General features: G+C 44.8%; 1 protein-coding gene across 1 annotated transcript; it reads right to left on the bottom strand.

Moving 5' to 3' along the window:
* Positions 1–6,109: 6,109 nt before the first annotated feature.
* Positions 6,110–11,659, bottom strand: LOC103302178 (protein S100-A10-like). The gene is made up of 2 exons (XM_054719198.1): positions 11,597–11,659; positions 6,110–6,529 (listed from the first exon to the last, which is right to left on the bottom strand). The coding sequence occupies exons 1-2, from the start codon at positions 11,657–11,659 to the stop codon at positions 6,110–6,112; spliced, it is 483 nt and encodes a 160-aa protein (XP_054575173.1).
* Between the last annotated feature and the right edge of the window lie 7,452 nt (positions 11,660–19,111).

Genomic DNA, 19,111 nt, shown 5'->3' with positions numbered 1-19,111 from the left:
TTAAGGGAAAGTGGTGATCAAACACATCCATACTCTCAAAATTCTGTTCACTGCACTCCATGTTGTAGAGGTGATAGAATAGGAAACATTTTGGTTCAGAGACTACATTAAGGTGATAAAAAGGCTCTTTGTTTCCATACCCCCAGGCCAACCAAACCTATTATTATAGCATCCCCAGCACAGAGGTGAACAGTCACACCATCAAGTATATTTGGCACCTTCAACATCCAAGAGATAGCCCCCTGAACTGTTCCAGAATAAGCAGTTATTGAACAGAAGCAGACCTTTGTTTTCATGCTGTCTTCATGTAAAACTGCTAGGAGAGAAAGAAAAACAAACCAACAGGTGGGAAAAGGAGTCCAGGCCTACTATTTTTAAAACATTATTTTCAGTAGAACTTTGGCTTTTGCTCAATCTCTAGCAATATACAGTAATTTTATGAACATAGTCATGCTAGGAAATGACAGCAATGTCTTCAGATAAGGGTGTCACAGTAACACTGGAATTTCGTCTCCCAGGATGTGGGCTGGGGAGAGGAGAGGTAGCAAAGAAGTTTCACAGCATTTATATGTTCCTAGCTTGAAGGGAGGCTCAATTTTCTTGTAAAAGCATGTTTTTTGCAGTGTTGTCCGATAATTTTTCATTCCTTTTTGCACTTCACACATATGGGTGCAAACATCAGCCAAGCAGTTGTATCTAATGTGTAATTTCTGCAGCGAGGAGGTCATTGCTATCCCAGAGGCCCCAGCCCCTATCAGGAGTGAAGAACATCCAGGAAGGCACCTGTGAATGCCAATGCCATCCTCACCGGGTGATTTTAAAACCCAGCCATTCTTGCCCAGCCAGTGTGGTTTGGTTGGTTGAGCATCAATGCGCCAAAAGGTTGCTGGTTTGATTCCAGGTCACGGAGGGTTGCAGGTTTGATCCCCAGTAGGGGCACATACTGATGGCAACAGATTCTCTGTCTCTCTGTCTCTCTCTGTCTCTCTCTGTCACTCTCTCTCTCTCTCTCACTCTCTCTCTCTCTCTCTCTATCTATCTCTATCTCTCTCTCTCTCTCTCTCTCTCTCTCTCTCTCTCTCTCTCTCTCTCTCCTTTCAATATGTCCTCAGGTGAGGATTAGAAAAAAATATCTAGCCAGTCTTATGTCCCAATGTTGACCCCTTTCCTTCTCCTTTCCTTTTTGTTAAATACCAGGTTTCTCAATGCTTGAAGTCCTCTTAGAGCTACAGAGTCTATACAAATAAAAGCTCCAGTGGCCCATCCAGCCTTGTCATCCTGAGACTCAAAATCAAACACTACCTAGCGCACAAATCCTGCAATGAATTCTCATAACCAGTTTGACACATATAAACAGAACATTTGTTTTTTCATCTCTGGCTGCCTGGAAGAAGCAAAGAAGTAAATATTTCCCATAAGTGGATGGGTTCTTCATGAGACATACATACTATTTTAAAAATAATACCTACTTTTCCAGATACCAGATGATTTAAGGAAAGGTGGTAGAATGGGTCAGAGGAAAATATGCAAAACATTTTTGCATAAAGGTTCCCCTCAGTCTAGGTTTTAAAAAGGAGAGGTGTTCTAAAATAATCCCACAAATAATATCCCTCTTAAAGTGCATTTCAAATATTCCTATCTCATGGATCAGAAATTAATTATTGTAATTTAAGGATATCATTTTGATCTATTAAAGTTTGTTAGAAACTGGCTATCAGCAAAAACACAATCTCAGGAGTAGTGCAGGAGCTTCGGCATTTCACAGTAATCATTCTGGATATGCTCTTTCTAAAATTGTTTCACGTCGAAGAACACATGACAGGGAGCTTTCACAATAGTAACTTTGATGGTCAAATTAAGCAGAGAAGCTATGAAGTCTTTGGGGGGGAAATAAAGCTTTTTTGATTAAAACTAGATTGTGTAAACTGGATCTTGTTTCAAAGAAATCTAATCAGCACTTCGGTGATCTAACCTAGAAGTGCCCGAGAATTAATCTGCAGCCATTATTTGGGCTACAAATATTTAGAGGGGAAAGAGCAAGGAAAAAAGGAACTAGAAATGATTCTTTAACTGAGAATACAAGTGCCTCCCTTGAAATAGGTGTGAAAATTGACTTTTTAAACAAAGAGTTACTGTAAATGTATAAAAAAGAGGGGAATGGAGTTCAATCTGATTTGTTTTCAAAAGGACAATCAGACATTTGCCTGAATTCTGATCAGAGAGTGTTATACCTAAAACTGGGCATGATCTGAGCATGGACATACTGTTTTCCCACCCAGTTATTTGGTGCTGGTGTGACTCTAGGAAATGCTAAAAACCTGAAAATAAAATAAGGGTGTAAAATAATAGAGTGCGTCCCTGAATTTCTTGCTTGGTAAATCCAACTTTGTCTAACTTGAATCCCACAGGCCAGGGCCTCCTGCTGATGAAGGAGGGGGGCGTTTAGCATAAAGTGGTACCTGCCTGGGGTTCGCAAATCTTGAATGGACACTCTCTAGAGGCAACTGATATGATAACATAACCCTCATCACGTACCCTTCTTCCAAAAAATGATGCTTGAATTTATTTTTATTTGAGGTCTTCCTAATCCTCCCTTCCAATTAGACAAGGAAATAGGATGTCCCAAAGAGAATGAACCCTGTCTCAGCTCCTTTTCCTAGCAGACACTTTCTCATTTTCCTTTGAGGAACTTTCATACAAGACCACCTTAATTTGACAAAATGAGACAAACATATATGAGTCCTGTAGTAAAAGAACAGCGATGACAGAAAACCAGTCCCATCCTTTCATGCCACTCTTCCAAGCAAAGTGCCATTCTTCTGGGGACACTCAGCTCAGAGGAAGAAACCCTGGTATTCTTTCTGAACTGGAGGAGGTTTTCATGGTCATCCAGCCCACTCCCTTCATTTTACAGAGGCTCAGAGTCGGGAGTGGCCTACTGGAGGTAGCATACAGATTTTATCCTGGAGAAGGCCAGTCTCTGTGTTGCCATGCCCTCCATTGGCCCAGGATTTCCTAGCTAGGGGTAGCACACACCAGCCAAGGCTCAGCTCTTCCATGATTATCACCTCTACCTACCCAGAATACTTTCCTTCAAGGGGTTACAATCCCATGGCTCCTCCCCAAGCCTCGGCACTGGGCCATTTTACCTCTAGGAAAAGTAAGCAATTTCCCCTGAAGGCATGCAGTGTCCACACTTTTTAAAAATATATATATGTTTTATTGATTTCATAGAGGAAGGGAGAGGGGGAGAGAGAAAGAGAAACATCAATGATGAGAGAGAATCATTGATCAGCTGCCTTCTGCGTGCCTCCTACTGGGTATCGAACCTGCAACCTGGGCATGTGCCCTTGACCAGAATCAAGCCCAGGACCCTTCAGTCCGCAGGCCGATGCTCTATCCACTGAGCAAAACTGGCTAGGGCCTGGTGTCCACTCTTGAATGCTGAACAGCAGGGGCTTGAGAGAGTGATCAAGTGATCAAGGCTAAGTGTGCTTCCACTACCATAACCTTCATCTCTCCTAATACCCTTGCAAAGCTGTGCTTGCCAACTGGCAGCACAACACATAAGCAACAGCCAACTCCGGGCTTGTGTTGAATTAACTTTTTTGGTAAATTAGGCTAACAGTTTGGAAACTGTCATTATGCAATTAGTATTCATTTTGAAATGTGCTTATTTATGCTTTGGGTTGATCAATGTCACTCCCTCTCCTCATATGTCACTGCAACACTATGGGACAGGGACTCATGGTGCAACAGTTTAAATTTAACTTTCAAATGCACCCCAATGGTCTGTATGCCTCCCCATGCAAAGTGTAGATTTTAAGGGGACTGTATGGATTCCCAACATTTACATGCAAATATTTCTAGACTCTAGGAATACTAATGCCTTCTTCTGAAAGCACACTCTGCTGTTCTTCACAAACAAGGGGACACAAGTGATGGAAGAGGCAGCACACAGGCATGGGCAGCATAATTGATACACCTAGAGCCTTCTGACCCACAGCCCCCCAGACAAAACTAGGGTCTCTCTGAGAACTACAAAGTTGGAACACGATTTTCTATTCTTGGTCCAAGAATCTTGGTTTAGGAAAAAAAACAAAAGTCAGGATAGAACTGAAGGAATAATCTCTAACTTGTTCCCCTTTGAACAAGGGAGACAAAGAGATGAACCAAAAGATGTTTGGAAATGAAGAGTGGGAAAGGAGGCCATGGCAACATAGGGGAAGAAAGACATCTATGTCCATGGTAGGTCCCGAGATATTGCTGTGTGTGTGTGTTGGGGGTGGTGCAGGTATCGAGCTGGGTAGTGAGTGGGTGCTGACAATTAGATAGTGACAATTAGATAGGGAGATAGCCATTGGGGCACAAGGAGGTGGCCCTGGCCAGCTGAGCTTTACAAAAAAAAAAGAAAGGAAAAATAAAAGTCAGGTTAATATGCCAATCAGTCCTTAAGGTCTCTTTTAAAAAATATTTTTATTAATTTCAGAGAGGAAAGGAGAGGGAAGGAGAGATAGAAACATCAATGATGAGAGAAAATCATTGATCGACTTCCTCCTGCATGTCCCCCACTGAGGATCGAGCCACAACCCAGGCATGTGCCCTGACCCAGAATTGAACTGTGACCTCCTGGTTCATAGGTCAATGCTCAGCCACTGAGTCACGCCGGCCAGGCCCTAACATCTTCTTTTATAGTCCCCATCACAAGGTAAAGTAATAAGTCTGCTGTTTCTTTTCTTCTCATATCTACTTTAACTCAACTGGTCACCTTATGGAGTCTCACCAGGATTGAAATATTCATGAGGAATGAGGGAAAGTCAAGACAGAGAGGAGGTCCTACCATGTGATTATCCCTGGCAGGGGTCTCCAGACCAAGCACCTCAAAATCCACCCAAGGTGCCCCGGACAGTGTGGCTCAGTTGGTTGGAACTTCATCCCATACACCAAAAGGTGGAGGATTTGATTCTTAGTCAGGTTTCAGGTTCGATCCAGGCGCATGCAGGAGGCAACAGGTCAATTTTTCTCTGTCTTCTTCCCTCCTCTCTATTTTATACAAGAAAATAAAGTGAATCTATTTCTTCATTTTAACCAGAAGGAATTTCTAAGAATGTCCAATGAATTCCGTGGTCCACTCACCATTTCAAAACTTCAACTCCAACAGGGAATCAGACAGAAATATTGCAGGGTGCTAAATTGGTTCTTCTGCTCTTTATTTAACACAGAGGCTTAAACTTCAGGCATACCCATGGCCAAATCTGTTTTGCCATCAGTTGAACATTTTCTATAGCCTCTTAACTCTTCTTATCACTTTGTTTAAGAGAGTATTCAATCCATTAATTTCAAATAGAAAGTAAGGAGACTGGTTACCAGCTGTGATCCTAGTAAACGTGTGGAACATGAAGAGATGAGTAATTCATCACAAGTCATGAGGCTGCTATCCAAGTGTAATAAGCAAAGCCAAGGCCAGAAATCAAGGTCCATTCACCTCACCCTATCATTTCCTCCTCTGGGAACCCTGAGAAAGCTCCAATCCACAGGCAAAATTCAAATGGAATATTTTTAACGAAATTTGTTTATAGAGGGCAAGAGGATGCAAGCAATATCAAAAGCAAAACCTTATCTAGCTTTAATTGGCTTTTTACTTGGGATGGGATTTTATTTGTACACTAGAGGCCCAGTGCAAAAAAAGTGTGCACTGCGATGAAGGGGGGGAGGTCCCTCAGCCCAGCCTGCACCCTCTGCCAGTCTGGACCCCTCGCTCCTTACTGCCCGCCTGCTCGCTGCTCCTTACCTCTCGGCTTGCTACTCCTTAGCGCTGCTGCTGCTGTGGAGGCGGGAGAGGCTCCCACCACCACCTCTGAATTCACCATCCATGAGCCCAGCTTCTGGCTGAGCAGCACTCCTCCTGTGGGAGCACACTGACCACCAGGGGGCAGCTCCTGTGTTGAGCGTCTGCCCCCTGGTGGTCAGTGCGCATCATAGTGACTGGTTGTTCTGCCGGTCAGTCGATTTGCATATTAGGCTTTTATTGTATAGGATTTTCTAAGGGTCTCAATCTGCTTATGAAATTTTTATATGGATAAAAAGCTGTGGGGCAGAGATTTCTTAATCACCCATTGGGAGAACTCTTATCAGGGCAGGAGTAACTGCTCAGTGCTGCCCACTTCTTTCCCTTCTGCTCTATATTTACTACAAAATAGATATTGCGTGTGATTGTGAGACCAGCAATTAGCAAAAATAAGCTCTGGAAGCCCATTCTGCCCTCTAGTGAATGGCCCAGGTCCTTCATTATTTTGTTTACAGCCAAAGAGTCATTTTGATTTTCTGAAAATCCAGGAACCTCCTTTTCCATGTGTACTCTCAGGTTCTCCTTTGTTAAGTAGCCTTTAGCCCCGGCAAATTTGTGAAACATGAACATTGAGGTTTCCATGGTGTGTTTCATTTGAGATGGCAGGCATTGTGGTGAGGTCTTATCCAGAGGTATGGCTGGGATACGTGGCCAGTGAGGAGAGTGCCCTCCAGTGGATGCCTTAGTAGAGGGGTAGGGAGGAGTCAAATGGTATTTTTAATAACTCTATTAATAGCCCCCAACAACATTTCAAGGGCCTCTGCACAAGTTAGCTTGTTCTCCCATATAACTGATAAGCCTAATAATATTATACACCAATATCTCAAAGTCACATTTGCAGGAAAAAAGCAAATTGCCAGGAAAGCCTTTTTTCCCGTCTCCTTTTTTAAAGTCCTTTTGATTTTAATTTGTTTCTGTTATTTTCATTGTGTTGGGCTTTGTATAATCATTTAGAGAAAGTCCTATGGGTCAGCACAAATTCAGTTTAATTCCCTACATCTTTTCCAGCTACTGTCCTAGAAATAATTTAATCTCCAGAATGATGACTCTGAGACACTACAGCCTCACAGTGGGTCCCCAGAACATGTTAATGCTCATTCCTGACCCTACAACTTTGCATATGCTGTTCCTGTGCCCCTTTTTCATCTAGCTGAATCATTCAGGGCTTGTCTGCATCTATTTTGCCCCTTCTTCCTCCTTCCACCACTTGTCCCTTTCTCAATCCTGCCTACCCAGTTGTTGCATCCCCTCCCTGAATCCCTGTAGGTCTGAGGTATGGACCACTCATTTGACAAAAACCTCCATAACTTATGGCATCCCATGGAAACTTAACTCTTTTGTAGATGCAATTTTTGTATTTCTTAACTGCACAGAAAGCACATGAAATTCCCAATTGTCTCCTATTTCCTTGTTCCCCCATTGCACCAAAAATGATGTTTTACATTGAACAATCTATACTAATAAAAGGGTAATATGCTAATTAGACCAGGATACCTTCCGGGAGACCTTCCGGACGTCTTTTCGGACAAAGCCATGGTGGCAGGACGGAGGCAGAGGCAGTTAGGGGTGATCAGGCCAGAAGGGGAGAGCAGTTGGGGACATTCAGGCTGGCAGGGGGGGGCAGTTGGGGGTGAGAAGGATGGCAGGGGGCAGTTGGGGGCATGAGGCCGGCACAGGGGGGCAGTTGGGGGTGATCAGGCCAGCAGGCAGAGTGGTTAGGGGCAATCAGGCAGGCAGGCAGGTGAGCACTTAGGAGCCAGTGGTCCTAGATTGCGAGAGGGATGTCTGACTGCCAGTTTAGGCCCGATGGGATCAGGCCTAAACCAGCAGTTGGACATCCCCCAAGGAGTCCCAGGTTGGAGAGGGTGCAGGGCGGGTTGAGGGACACCCCCTGTACACGAATTTCATGCACCAGGCCCCTAGTAAATAATAAACAGTGATAATAGAAACAGCTAAGATTTTTTGAGGGCTTACAATGTACCAAATACTGTGCTGAGCAATATGCATAAACTACAATTAACAATATTTTGCAGATGAGGAAACTATAATAGAATTCAAACAAAAGTCTTTGTCACTTTGGTATATACATAATCATTGCATCAAACATTGAATTCAGTTTGTGGGACTCTAAATTGGAGAGCAAAATGGAATGATGAATGCTTTCACAATGTTTTCAACAGAAAAGATGGAAATGCACAAAAACATGAGTTTCTTGATAAATTTCAATTTACCAGAAAGTTCCATTGCAAAGAATAACCATATTTGTTAGGAATATAAAATATAGCATGGAGAATCCTATCTAATAAAAGAGTAATATGCAAATTAACCATCACTCCGCTACACCCACCAGCCAATCAGGAGCGAGGATGGAAATTAACCCAACCAAGATGGCTGCGGCCACAGAGAGAGCAGGAGGGAGGCTTGGGTTTCCCTGGCAATGGAGGAAGCCAAGCTTTCCGCACACCCTGGCTGGCCCAGGCCTCCACTTAAGGCTACAAAGTTTCAATTATAGAAGATAAATCCCAACAGAAATGGCTGCCACCACAGAGCGAGCAGAAGGCTTGGCTCCACTCTAGGCTACAAAGTTTCAATTGTAGAAGATAAATAAATCCCAGATACCAGGGCCTCCATTTGGGTCACTGGGGGGCGTGGCTGGCCTGCAAACCACCACTGGCTCCTCGCCCAGGCTGCCCCATGCCCCAAGGGAACCCCACCCTGATCCAAGAACCCTTCAGGGCAAACTAGCTGGCCCCCACCCATGCACCAGGCCTCTATACTATCTAATAAAAGAGTAATATGCAGACTGATCATCACTCCAACACACAAGATGGCTGCCCCCATGTGGTCAAAGATCCTGCCCCCATGTGAACACAAGATGGCTACCTAACAATATGGCCTGCAAGGGAGGGCAGTTGTGGACGATCAGGCCAGCAAGGGAGGGCAGTTGGAAGGGAATAGGCCTGCAAGGGAGGGCAGTTGGGGGCGATCAAGCCTGCAGGGGAGGGCAGTTAGGGGTGACCAGGCCAGCAGAGGAGGGAAGTTGGGGGCAAACAGGCTGGCAGGGGAGCAGTTAGACATCAATCAGGCTGGCAGGGGTGATCAGGCTGGCAGGCAGAAGCAGTTAGGGGCAATCAGGAAGGCAGGCAGGCGAGCAGTTGGGAGCCAGCAGTCCTGGATTGTGAGAGGGATGTCCGACTGCCTGTTTAGCCCGATCCCACCAGGCAGTTGGACATCCCTCGAGGGGTCCCAGATTGGAGAGGGTGCAGGCTGGGCTGAGGGACACCCGCACCCGTACATGAATTTTGTGCACCAGGCCTCTAGTCTAGTCAATAAATGTCATAGTGCCTGTGTATGTAGCCAGGTGGGTGCTTGAGGTATCAGGGAACACTCTGTGAGGTGCCTGATTGGCCACTATGCTGTGCATCTGAGACTGATATAGAATTATGTTGAATGTAAACTGTAATTGAAAAATAATTTTACAAATCAAAATAATTCAAAATAAAATAAGAAAAAAATTACCTCAAGTGGTTCAAAACCTAAATAGCCTCTCCCCCTAGGAGCCTGGTATGGAGCAGAGGACTCAAATGCTCTCTCCAACTCATTCACTGTGCTCTGCATTATTGGCACACTCTATAGGTAGATAGATAGACAGATGATAGATAGATAGAGATAGATAGATAGATAGATAGATAGATAGATAGATAGATAGATAGATTTATTGCACACACACAAGATCTTTAGCTTGAAAATATTATCCTGGAATGCTCACATCAGCCCATATCATTCTGTGCTTCTTTTGCACATTAAAAGGTCCCTGCCAGCTGTGAATTTGCTCCCAGTGAGGTCAAATGAGAAAAAAAAATTGTCCATTTATAATAGAGGTTTTCCAGTGCAAAATTCCAATTAGCTAACCCATACTTTTGGGAAATATTTTGTAAATCTAGTGGCCTAATATTATCAAATTCCTTCCTATAAAAAGCAAGAACAATTCATCTTCAGAGAAGAAAGCCTGGTCAGCCAGGTGTTAGAGAGACCAACAAAGCCGGCACCCAAGTAAGGTGTCAGGGCTCACAAGTATGTATTAACTAAGAAGTATTCAAGAAGAAAATCAAATTTTAAAAACACAATACAATACACAGAATTGTACAGCAGAAACCTATATAATTTTATTAACCAACTAGAGGCCCGGTGCACAAAATTTGTGCAGGGGGGCAGTGTCCCTCAGCCCAGACTGCACCCTCTCCAATCTGGGACCCCTCAAGGGATGTCTGACTGCCCGTTTAGGCTAGGATCAGGCCTAAACGGGCAGTTGGACATCCTTCTCACAATCCAGGACTGCTGGCTCCCAACTGCTCGCCTGCCTGTCTTCCTGATTGCCCCTACCCGCTTCTGCCTGACAGCCTGATCACCCCCTAACCATTCCCCTGCCATCCTGATTGATGCCTAACTGCTCCCCTGCCAGCCTGTTTGCCCCTAACTGCCCTCCCCTGGAGGCCTGGTCCCACCCAACTGCTCTCCCATGCAGGCCTGGGTCCCCCCCAACTGCCCTCCCCTGCAGGCTTGATCACCCACAACTGCCCTCCCTTGCAGGCCTGTTCCCTCCCAACTGCTCTACCCTGTTGGCCATCTTGTGGAGGCCATCTTGTGTCCACATGGGGGCAGCCATCTTGTGTGTTGGAGTGATGGTCAATTTGCATATTACTCTTTTATTAGATAGGATAGAGGCTTGGTGCATGGGTGGGGGTGGGGGCCAGCTGGTTTGCCCTGAAGGGTGTCCTGGATCAAGGTGGGGGTTCCCTTGGAGCATGGGGCAGCCTGGGCGAGGGGCCTGTGGTGGTCTGCAGGCTGGCCACGCCCCCTGGTGACCCAAACGGAGGCCCTGGTATCTGGGATTTATTTATCTTCTACAATTGAAACTTTGTAGCATTGAGCCTCCTGCTTGCTCCATGGCCACAGCCATTTTTGTTGGGATTTATTTATCTTCTATAATTGAAACTTTGTAGCGGAGGCCAAGGCAAGCCAGGGCTGCAGGAGCTTGGCTTCCTCCATCACCAGGGACAACCCAAGTCTCCTGCTCTCTCCAGCTCTGTGGCTGCTGCCATTTTTGTTGCGATTTATTTATCTTCTATAATTGAAACTTGGTAGCCTTGAGTGGAGGCCTGGACCCACCAGGGTGTGCAGAAAGCTTAGTTTTCTCCATTGCCGGGGAAACCCTAGCCTTCTGCTTGCTCCATAGCTGCAGCCATCTTGGTTGGGTTAATTTGCATACTCACTCCTGATTTGCTGGTGAGCATGGCTTGTGGGTATAGCAGAGTGATGGTTAAGTTGCATGTTACTCTTTTATTAGATAGGATGTCACGTCCAATAAATTCAATAAAACTTTTTAAAAGAAACAATCCTTTCAAAAACAGGCTAAAAACTTTAGTGGAGTAATTGGAAAAGGGCCTGCAAATTTAAATGTACATGGACTATACAAAAGTTCCCACCTAATACTCCTCCCCCAGACCCACCCCCAAAACCCTGCCTCCCTGTACTCAGTGCCAGTCAAGTCCACCCATAGAAGGTCTTAGCTTTTAAGGAGGGGTGGTGAATGGAAACCAGTGCCCCTGTATCACCAGACACACAGTGATTTAATTCCAGCAGAAAGGGATCAGTGTAACCACTGAGCAAGTGAAAATTATTTCTTCCTCTGGGCTGAGCTGAGTGTGCAAAACAGCCATCCCTCTGGGGTTGCCCAAGCCAGCCTACCTTCTGCGCACTGTCCTTCACCCACTTTTCTTTTAAGAAGTGCCAGCACTCCCAGGAAACCATATTAAGAGGAGTACCAGACCACAAGGAGTTGGGGGGAAGGAGGCCATGATGGGTTGGGGGTTGCTCTCTCTGGAACTGAAGCACTCACCCACCAACCTTGGGGTGCATACACGAAACACTTTTGCAAAGTTGGCTTTTATAGGTAATCAATATGAAAATGGACAGCCTGGTTTCACGAAAGTAAGTGGTAGGCTTCCCCACTGAAAACGTTCTTACATTCTAATTGGAAATTTGCCCCAACTACCATCCCAAGTCACAAAACCTCTCTGAATATATTTAGCTCTTGAATTTCACCCTATTACCAATTGTCTCTGCACAGATAATATCCAGTAGTGTGGCCAGTTTATTTCATTTAACATTATTTCATCAGTATTTTTTCACATTTGCTCATATTCTTCATTTTAATGTTTGTGTTCACATACTGTAATTTGCTTAGTTTTTTCCTGGTAGATAATGAGCAATCAACATCTATTTGTTAAACACCTTTGTGTGCATTGATGGAGCTAGATAGATGAGATAGAGATGATAGAGATAGAGATACAGAGATAGAGATAGAGATAGAGATAGAGATAGAGATAGAGATAGAGATAGAGATAGAGATAGAGATAGAGATAGAGACAGAGAGGTATAGATAGATATGCTAGTAGATATAGATATAGATGATATAGATAGATATAGATATAGATATAGATATAGATATAGATATAGATATAGATATAGATATAGATATAGATATAGATATAGATATAGATATAGATATAGATATAGATATAGATAGATATCATTTTCTTCTTTGAAATTATTTTCTCAGACTAAATTTCTGGGCCTGGAATATATTACTCATAGGGTAAGAATTTTTTCATTGCTCTAAATTACATATTACTGGGGAAGGCAGTGTAGAATTTTGGTAAAGAACACAGGGATTAAACTTCAACAAGTTACAATAGGCTGGTCTTACAAGGGTGGACTGGTTAAGCCAAATCTGAGTCACTTTTGCCTCAGTTATGAAATGGAGAAAATAGTCCTCCTGCACAGTAACTGTTGGCTATTGTTGTTATTATGATCACCACTTTCAACATATATAATTCCCCACAGCCTCATGAATATTGGGTGTTATCTTATTTTTGGTTGACTAAATAGGTATAAAATGATACTTTTTTGTATTTGTACTTCCTTGTCTCATAATGAGGTTTATATATTTTTCAAGTATTTGTTTATTCTATGTATTCATGTTCTGCAAATTGTCAGTCCTCTTCTCCACAGTTGGTATTATACTTTATCAAATAACTGTGCTTTTTGCAGTTGTCTATTCCATTCTTTAGATTTGATTTTACCTAATTTTAACTCAGTTAAAACCCCAGCTGAGATCAATTGTGTCCTATAGTAGGAGATGGATAGTTCTTTCTTTATATTTAAAAAATTTTTTTTTCAATTGCAGTTAACATTCAATTTGTATTTGTTTCAGGAGTACACATAGTAGTTTGACAATCATATACTTTGCAAAGTTCTTCCCCCAATATTTCCAGTACCCACCTGGCACCATATGTAGTTATTAAGATACTAGAGGCCTGGTGCATGACATCCGTGCACTGGGGGGGATGTCCCCTCGGCCCAGCCTGTGCCCTCTCCCAAGGAGTCCTTAGCGCTGCTGGTGGGAGAGGTTCTCGCCACCGCCGTTGTGCTGGCCAGCTGTGCACACTGACCACCAGGGGCAGCTCCTGCATTGAGCATGTGCCCCCTGGTGGTCAGTGCGCATCATAGCAACCAGCCATTCCGCTGTTCGGTCAATTTGCATATTAGCCTTTTATTATATAGTATTATGAACTGTATTTCCTATGCTATATTTTACATCCTGTGACTATTCTTTTTTTTTTTTTTATTTTTTAGTTTCAGATAGGAAGAGGGGGAGAGAGAGAGATAGGATCATTGATCAACTGCCTTCTGCATGCCCCCACAACAGGGGCATGTGCCCTGACCTGGAATCAACTGTGACCTCCTGGTTCATAGGTCAACACGCAACCACTGAGCCACTTTGGCCAGGCCCTCACTATTCTGTAACTACCAATCTGCACTTCTTAATCCCTTCACCTTTTTCACCCAGTCCCTTAAACCTCCTCACCTCTGGCAATCATGAGTCTGTTATCTAAATCTATGAGTCCATTTCTGTTGTTTGTGTGTGTGTGTTTTTAATCTTTATTGTTGAAAGTATTACAGATGTCCCCTTTTTTCTCCCATTAACCCTTTCTAGCCCACACTGCCACCCACCCATCCCAGAACCTCTCCCTGACACAGGCCTTCGCCAAATTATTGTCTGTGTCCATGAATTATGCATATATGCATACAAGTTCTTCGGTTAATCTTGTCCCACCCACCCACCCACCCCGCCTTCCCTCTGAGATTCTACAGTCTGTTTCATGCTTCTATGTCTCTGGTTCTATTTGTTTTGTTTGTCCGTTTATAACGTTCTTTAGATTCCACATATAAGTGAAATTGTATGGTATTTGTCTTTCCCTGACTGACTTATTTCACTTAGCATAATAGTCTCTAGGTATATCCATGCTGCTGCAAATGGTAAGATTTAGTTCTTTTTTATAGGATGGGTAAAAGGGGAGGAAATGGAAAAGAAAGAATTAAAGACTTGCTTTAATGCTTTATTGAAACCCATCACCCTATCTCTGGGCTGATGGGAGACTCAGCCCCGAAGCCCTGCTCAGGTTTCTACAGAGCAGGGAGAATGTGGACCTAGTCCCCAAATAAGCGTGAGCCACCTTTCCCTCTTCCTGGCTTCAGAATGTGTGTGCACCTTTGTTCATTACAGGCAGGCTAGACCAACTCCTAGGAAGTCAAGGGTGAGGGAACAATGGTCTGCTCCAGAGATTCCCCTCTCCCCAGTAGGCCTGCCATGGTGACTGGGATTTCCACTGTTGTGGTACTCCTCTGGAAGTGTGGGGTCCTCAAATATTGGTCGCATGAGGGCCAGTTTTTTGCCATTTTAAATAACATCAATACCATCATTTACTAAATGTTTTCCTTTAAATTGATTTCAAATGGAGTCACCTTTAAAAAATGTTTCTGCATATCTTTTTATTTTGGATTACTGAGGTGGGGTTATTTTATTGATTTTTTTATCATTGCTTTTATTTATTTTTTATTTTTTACCTTTTTTAATTTTTAAATTTTCAACTGCACTTGATATTCAATATTATTTTATATTAGTTTCAGTTGTACAGCATAGTGCTTATATAATTTACAAAGTGATACCCTGATAAAACTAGCACCCACTTGGCACCTTACTTAGTTATGATGATATTATCAACTACATTTCCCATGGTGTACTTTACACCCCATGACTATTCTGTAACTGTCAATCTGTATTGCTCAATCTCTTCACCTTTTTCACCCAGCCCCTTAACCCCCTCCCATCTGGCAATCCTCTGTTTGTTTTCTGTATCTGTGAGTCTATTTCTGTTTTGTGTGTTCATTTATTTTGTTCATTAGATTCTACATAAGTGAAATGATACGGTATTTGTCTTTCTCTGACTGACTTATTTCACTGAGAATAATACTCTCCAGGTTCACCCATGCTGTCATAAAGGGTAAGGTTTTACTCTTTTTTATGGCCAAACAATATTCCATTATATATATACCACATCTTGTTTATTCACTCATGTACTCATGGGAACTTGGGTTGCTTCCAAATCTTGGCTACTGTAAATAATGCTGCAATGAACATAGGGGTGTATATATTCTTTCAAATTAATGTGTTGGATATATTCCCAGAGGTGGATCAGTGGGTCATAAGGCAGTTTCATTTTTAATATTTTGAGAACCCTTCATATTGTTTTGCATAGTGGCTGCACCAATCTTCATTTCCACCAACAGTGCACCAGGGTTCCCCTTTATCCACATCCTCACCAGCATTTACTTGTTGATTTATTGATAACTAGAGGCCTGGTGCAAGAAATTCATGCACGGGTATGGTCCCTAGACCTGGCCTGTGATCAGGGCCATCTTCCCCAGCTTCCCACAGCTAGCCCTACCCACCCCCCCACCCCGCCGCCGCCACCACCCAACCTCAGTTTCCCTTTCGCTATTGGGTGATCAGTGCCTGATGGCCGGAGAAAGGGACTGAGAGGTGGTCAGTGCATCTCATAGTGACTGATCCAGGGGTCATTCTGGTCATTCTGCTGTTAGGGTCAATTTTCATATTACCCTTTTATTATATAGGATAGAGGCCTGGTGCATGGATGGGAACCAGCTGGCCTGCCCTGAAGGCAGCCCTGGATCAGGGAGTGGGGGGTCCCTGTGGGAGATACCAGCCGGAGCAAGGGGCTGCAGGGGGTTTGCAGGCCAGCCCCACCCCTGGGGGTCTCCACTGGGGGTTGGGGCTGGCCTGGGCTTGGGACTGCCAAGGGTTTGCAGGCTGGCCACGCCCCCAATCAGGGTGGGTGTCCCCACTGGGAGGTGGGGCCAGCCTGGGCAAGGGGCCATGGGCAGTTTGCAGGCCAGCCATGCCCCTGATCAGGGTGGGGGTCCCCACTGGGGGGGCGGGGCCAGCTGGGCAAGGCACCACCAGGGATTTGCAGGCTGACCACGCCCCTGACTTTGTCAGGAAGGATGTCTGGTCTATCTAGTCTAATTAGCATATTACCCTTTTATTAGTATAGATAGCTATTCTGACAGGTGTGAGGTGGTATCTTATTGTGATTTTGATTTGCATATCTCTGATGGTTAGTGAGGCTGAGCATCTTTTCATATGTCTGTTGGATAACTGTATGTCCTCTTTTTCAGTTTAAATGCCTATTTTTAAGTGATGAAGAAGAAATAGTTCTTCCTTACAGAAGAATTCCGATTAGTAATGTAGACTAAGGAAAATTTCTGGAAAATCACCATTAGACAAGCAATGTTTTCAGGCAAAATACACAGGTGTATTCTAAAAACAATGAGTGGAAGTTGAAGAGATATGAGAATATAAGCATACTCAAAGTATCTCCTCCCATGACATTTAACATAACCAATAATGAGATTTAGTACAAAATAATATTAAATATCAACTGTAATTGAAAAACAAACTTTTGAAAAATAATATATATAAAAATTTTATATGTATGTAATTAGGTGATATATTTTAATTAAACATTGTTAGTATTTATTTCAGTCAGAGAACATCTCATGATTAAAAAGATTTTTGTTTTATATCCTAATACTAGAGGCCCGGTGCACGAAATTCGTGCACGGAGGAGGGTTGTCCCTCAGCCCAGCCTGTACCCTTTCCAACATGGGACCCCTCAAGGGATGTCCGACTGCCTATTTAGGCCCGATCCCGGTTGGCAGTCGGATCCCTAAATGGGCAGTCGGACATCCCTCTCACAATCCAGGACTGCTGGCTCCCAACTGCTCGCCTGCCTGCCTTCCTGATTGCCCCTAACCGCTTCAGCCTGTCAGCCTGATCACCCCCTAACCACTCTGCTGCCAGCCTGTTTGCCCCCAACTTCCCTCCTCTGCTGGCCTGGTCACCCCTAACTGCCCTCTCCTGCAGGATTGATCACCTCCAACTGCCCTCCCTTGCAGGCTTGGTCCCTCTCAACTGCCCTCCCTTGCAGGCCTGGTCCTTCTCAACTGCCTTCCCTTGCAGGCCGGGTGCCTCCCAACTGCCCTCTCCTGCTGGCCATCTTGTGGTGGCTATCTTGTGTCCACATGGGGGCAGGATCTTTGACCACATGGGGGCAGCTATATTGTGTGTTGCAGTGATGATCAATCTGCATAATACTCTTTTATTAGATAGGATAGAGGCCTGGTACGGGGGTGGAGGCCAGCTGGTTTGCCCTGAAGGGTGTCCTGGATCAGGGTGGGGTTCCCTTGGGGCGTGGGGCGGCCTGAGCAAGGGGCCTGTGGTGGTTTGCAGGCCGACCACGCCCCCTAGCGACCCAAGCGGAAGCCCTGGTATCTGGAATTTATTTTTCTTCTACAATTGAAACTTTGTAGCCTGGAGTGGAGCCAAGCCTGGGGCTCCCTCCGAGGCTGGCAGCCATTTGTGTTGGGGTTATAATTGAAACTTTGTTGCCTTAAGCAGTTGGGCCCAGCCAGGGTGTGTGGAAAGCTTTGCTTCCCCTGTTGCCGCCGGCCACCCTGGCCTGCTCTCTCAAGCTCCGTTCTGCCACCATTTGTTTGAATTTGTTTACCTTCTATAATTGAAACTTTGTAGCTTGAGTGGAGGCTTAGGCCTGGCAAGGGCAGGCGGAAAGCTTGGCTTCCTCTGTTACCTAGGAAACCTTGCTCTCTGTGGCTGTAGCCATCTTGGTTGGGTTAATTTGCATACTCACTCTGATTGGATGGTGGGCATGGCTTGTGGAGTGGCTTGTGGGTGTGTCGGAGGTATGGTCAATTTGCATATTTGTCTATTATTATATAGGATATAAAAACCCAGGGTGATAACATCCAAAACAACCGAAGGCTTGACCCACTGCAAGTCAGTGCACTGACTGCCCACCACTGCAGGTGCCGAGACCCATCACTGACTGCCAAGGGGGCTGGAGATCAGGCCCAAAGAGAGGCCTGGGGAGAGAGAAGCAGGATCTGATTTGTAGTCTCCATGGCAGCTGTTGACTAGCCCTTGCCTCTCTCTTTCTCTCAGGGTCTGGCCAGAAGCTGCACCTCTCTTTCTCTGGGCCTTCACTGGGGCTGCTGATCAGCCCTGCCTCTCTGATCAGGCCTATTGATATGCCCAGAGACGCTGACTGGCATAGAAACTGATCAATCAGAACCAAATTTAGGTGAAGTGCGAGGAGCCAATGGCTGCCTAGGAGGCGGAGTTTTTGACACTGACTGGCATAGAAACCGACCAATCAGAACCTAATCTGGGTGAACTGCGAAGGCAGAACATAAGGTGGGGGCTGAGGAGGGATTTCAAGGACAACAGCTATTTGGTGTAAGGTGTAAGAAAGCAGTTCAATTTTTTAATGACCAGTTTGGCATTATAGTGCATATGGCTGGCTATCAGTCCAAATATATGGATTATGTATTTTTGTCTGCCAAGAGCATCTCCTCCTGATGAAAAAGGCCCCCCATTTAAGCAATCCTATCCTATATAATCTATCTATACTACTCAAAGGGTAATATGCTAATTAGACTGGGTCAACCAGCCATCTTCCAGACTTCTGACTTCCTTCCAGACAAAGCCATGGTGGTGGGGGCCAAAGCGGAGGCCATTAGGGGTGATCAGGCCATCAGGGGAGGGCAGTTGGGGGCAAGATCAGGTCGACAGGAGAGGGCAATTGGAGGCAACCAGGCCGGCAGGGGAGGGCCATTGGGGGTGAGATCAGGCCGGTAGGGGAGGGCCGTTGGGGGTGAGATCAGGTCGGCAGGAGAAGGCAATTGGAGGCAACCAGGTCAGCAGGGGAGGGCTGTTGGGGGTGAGATCAGGCCGGGGGGGGGCAGTTAGGGGCAATCAGG

This window comes from Eptesicus fuscus, chromosome 1 (assembly GCF_027574615.1).
Source record: "Eptesicus fuscus isolate TK198812 chromosome 1, DD_ASM_mEF_20220401, whole genome shotgun sequence".
NCBI lineage: Eukaryota > Metazoa > Chordata > Mammalia > Chiroptera > Vespertilionidae > Eptesicus > Eptesicus fuscus.
Note: the sequence above shows the minus strand (reverse complement) of the source record. Positions and strands in the feature narration are given on the sequence as shown.